Source organism: Penaeus monodon, chromosome 29 (genome assembly GCF_015228065.2).
Source record: "Penaeus monodon isolate SGIC_2016 chromosome 29, NSTDA_Pmon_1, whole genome shotgun sequence".
NCBI lineage: Eukaryota > Metazoa > Arthropoda > Malacostraca > Decapoda > Penaeidae > Penaeus > Penaeus monodon.
The window spans coordinates 31,548,271-31,548,776 of NC_051414.1; the positions used below are offsets into that span (position 1 = coordinate 31,548,271).

At 47.8% G+C, this 506-nt stretch overlaps 1 protein-coding gene across 1 annotated transcript in view; it reads left to right on the forward strand.

Annotated features, from left to right (window-relative positions):
• Window positions 1-388, forward strand: part of LOC119591679 (claw keratin-like) — a 1,509-nt gene extending 1,121 nt beyond the window's left edge. Inside the window, exon 2 of the mRNA XM_037940429.1 lies at window positions 10-388. Within this exon, the coding sequence (XP_037796357.1) occupies window positions 10-273 (264 nt within the window). The 3' untranslated portion in view covers window positions 274-388. The remainder of the gene's footprint in view (window positions 1-9) is intronic.
• The last annotated feature ends 118 nt before the right edge of the window (window positions 389-506 follow it).

The window sequence follows — 506 nt, forward strand, 5'->3', positions numbered from 1 at the left end:
CGACTACAGCTGTCGATGATTGTGGCCCTTGCTGTGGTCGCTTCCTGCCTGGTGGGCTGGGCCAGCGCCATGCCTGAGCCTTACGCCTTAGCTGACGCCGACGCTGAAGCTGTCCCCGACGCTGTTCCTAAAGCTGACGCTGAGGCCGATCCTCACTTTGGATTTAGAGGCTTCGGAAGAGGTTATGGGGGTTACGGAGGCTTCGGAAGAGGTTATGGGGGTTACGGAGGCTTCGGAAGAGGCTTTGGGAGTTTCGGTCACGGCTTCTGGTAAAAACCTGCAGCTCATGACACTCGGACAGTGACGATTGCTTTGTAACACTGGTCTTTTCAAGCCGAATTTCCGTTTTCACAAGAGTCCTGAATAAAATTTCGCCTAATGAAGAAATGATAAGATTTTAAATATTTCCTAAAAATGTTATTACCATCAACTTTATTGAATATATGTGTATCGATATCTACAGCTGGCAGTCAGTCCTGTCTATTTATCATTCGGTTCATCTACAT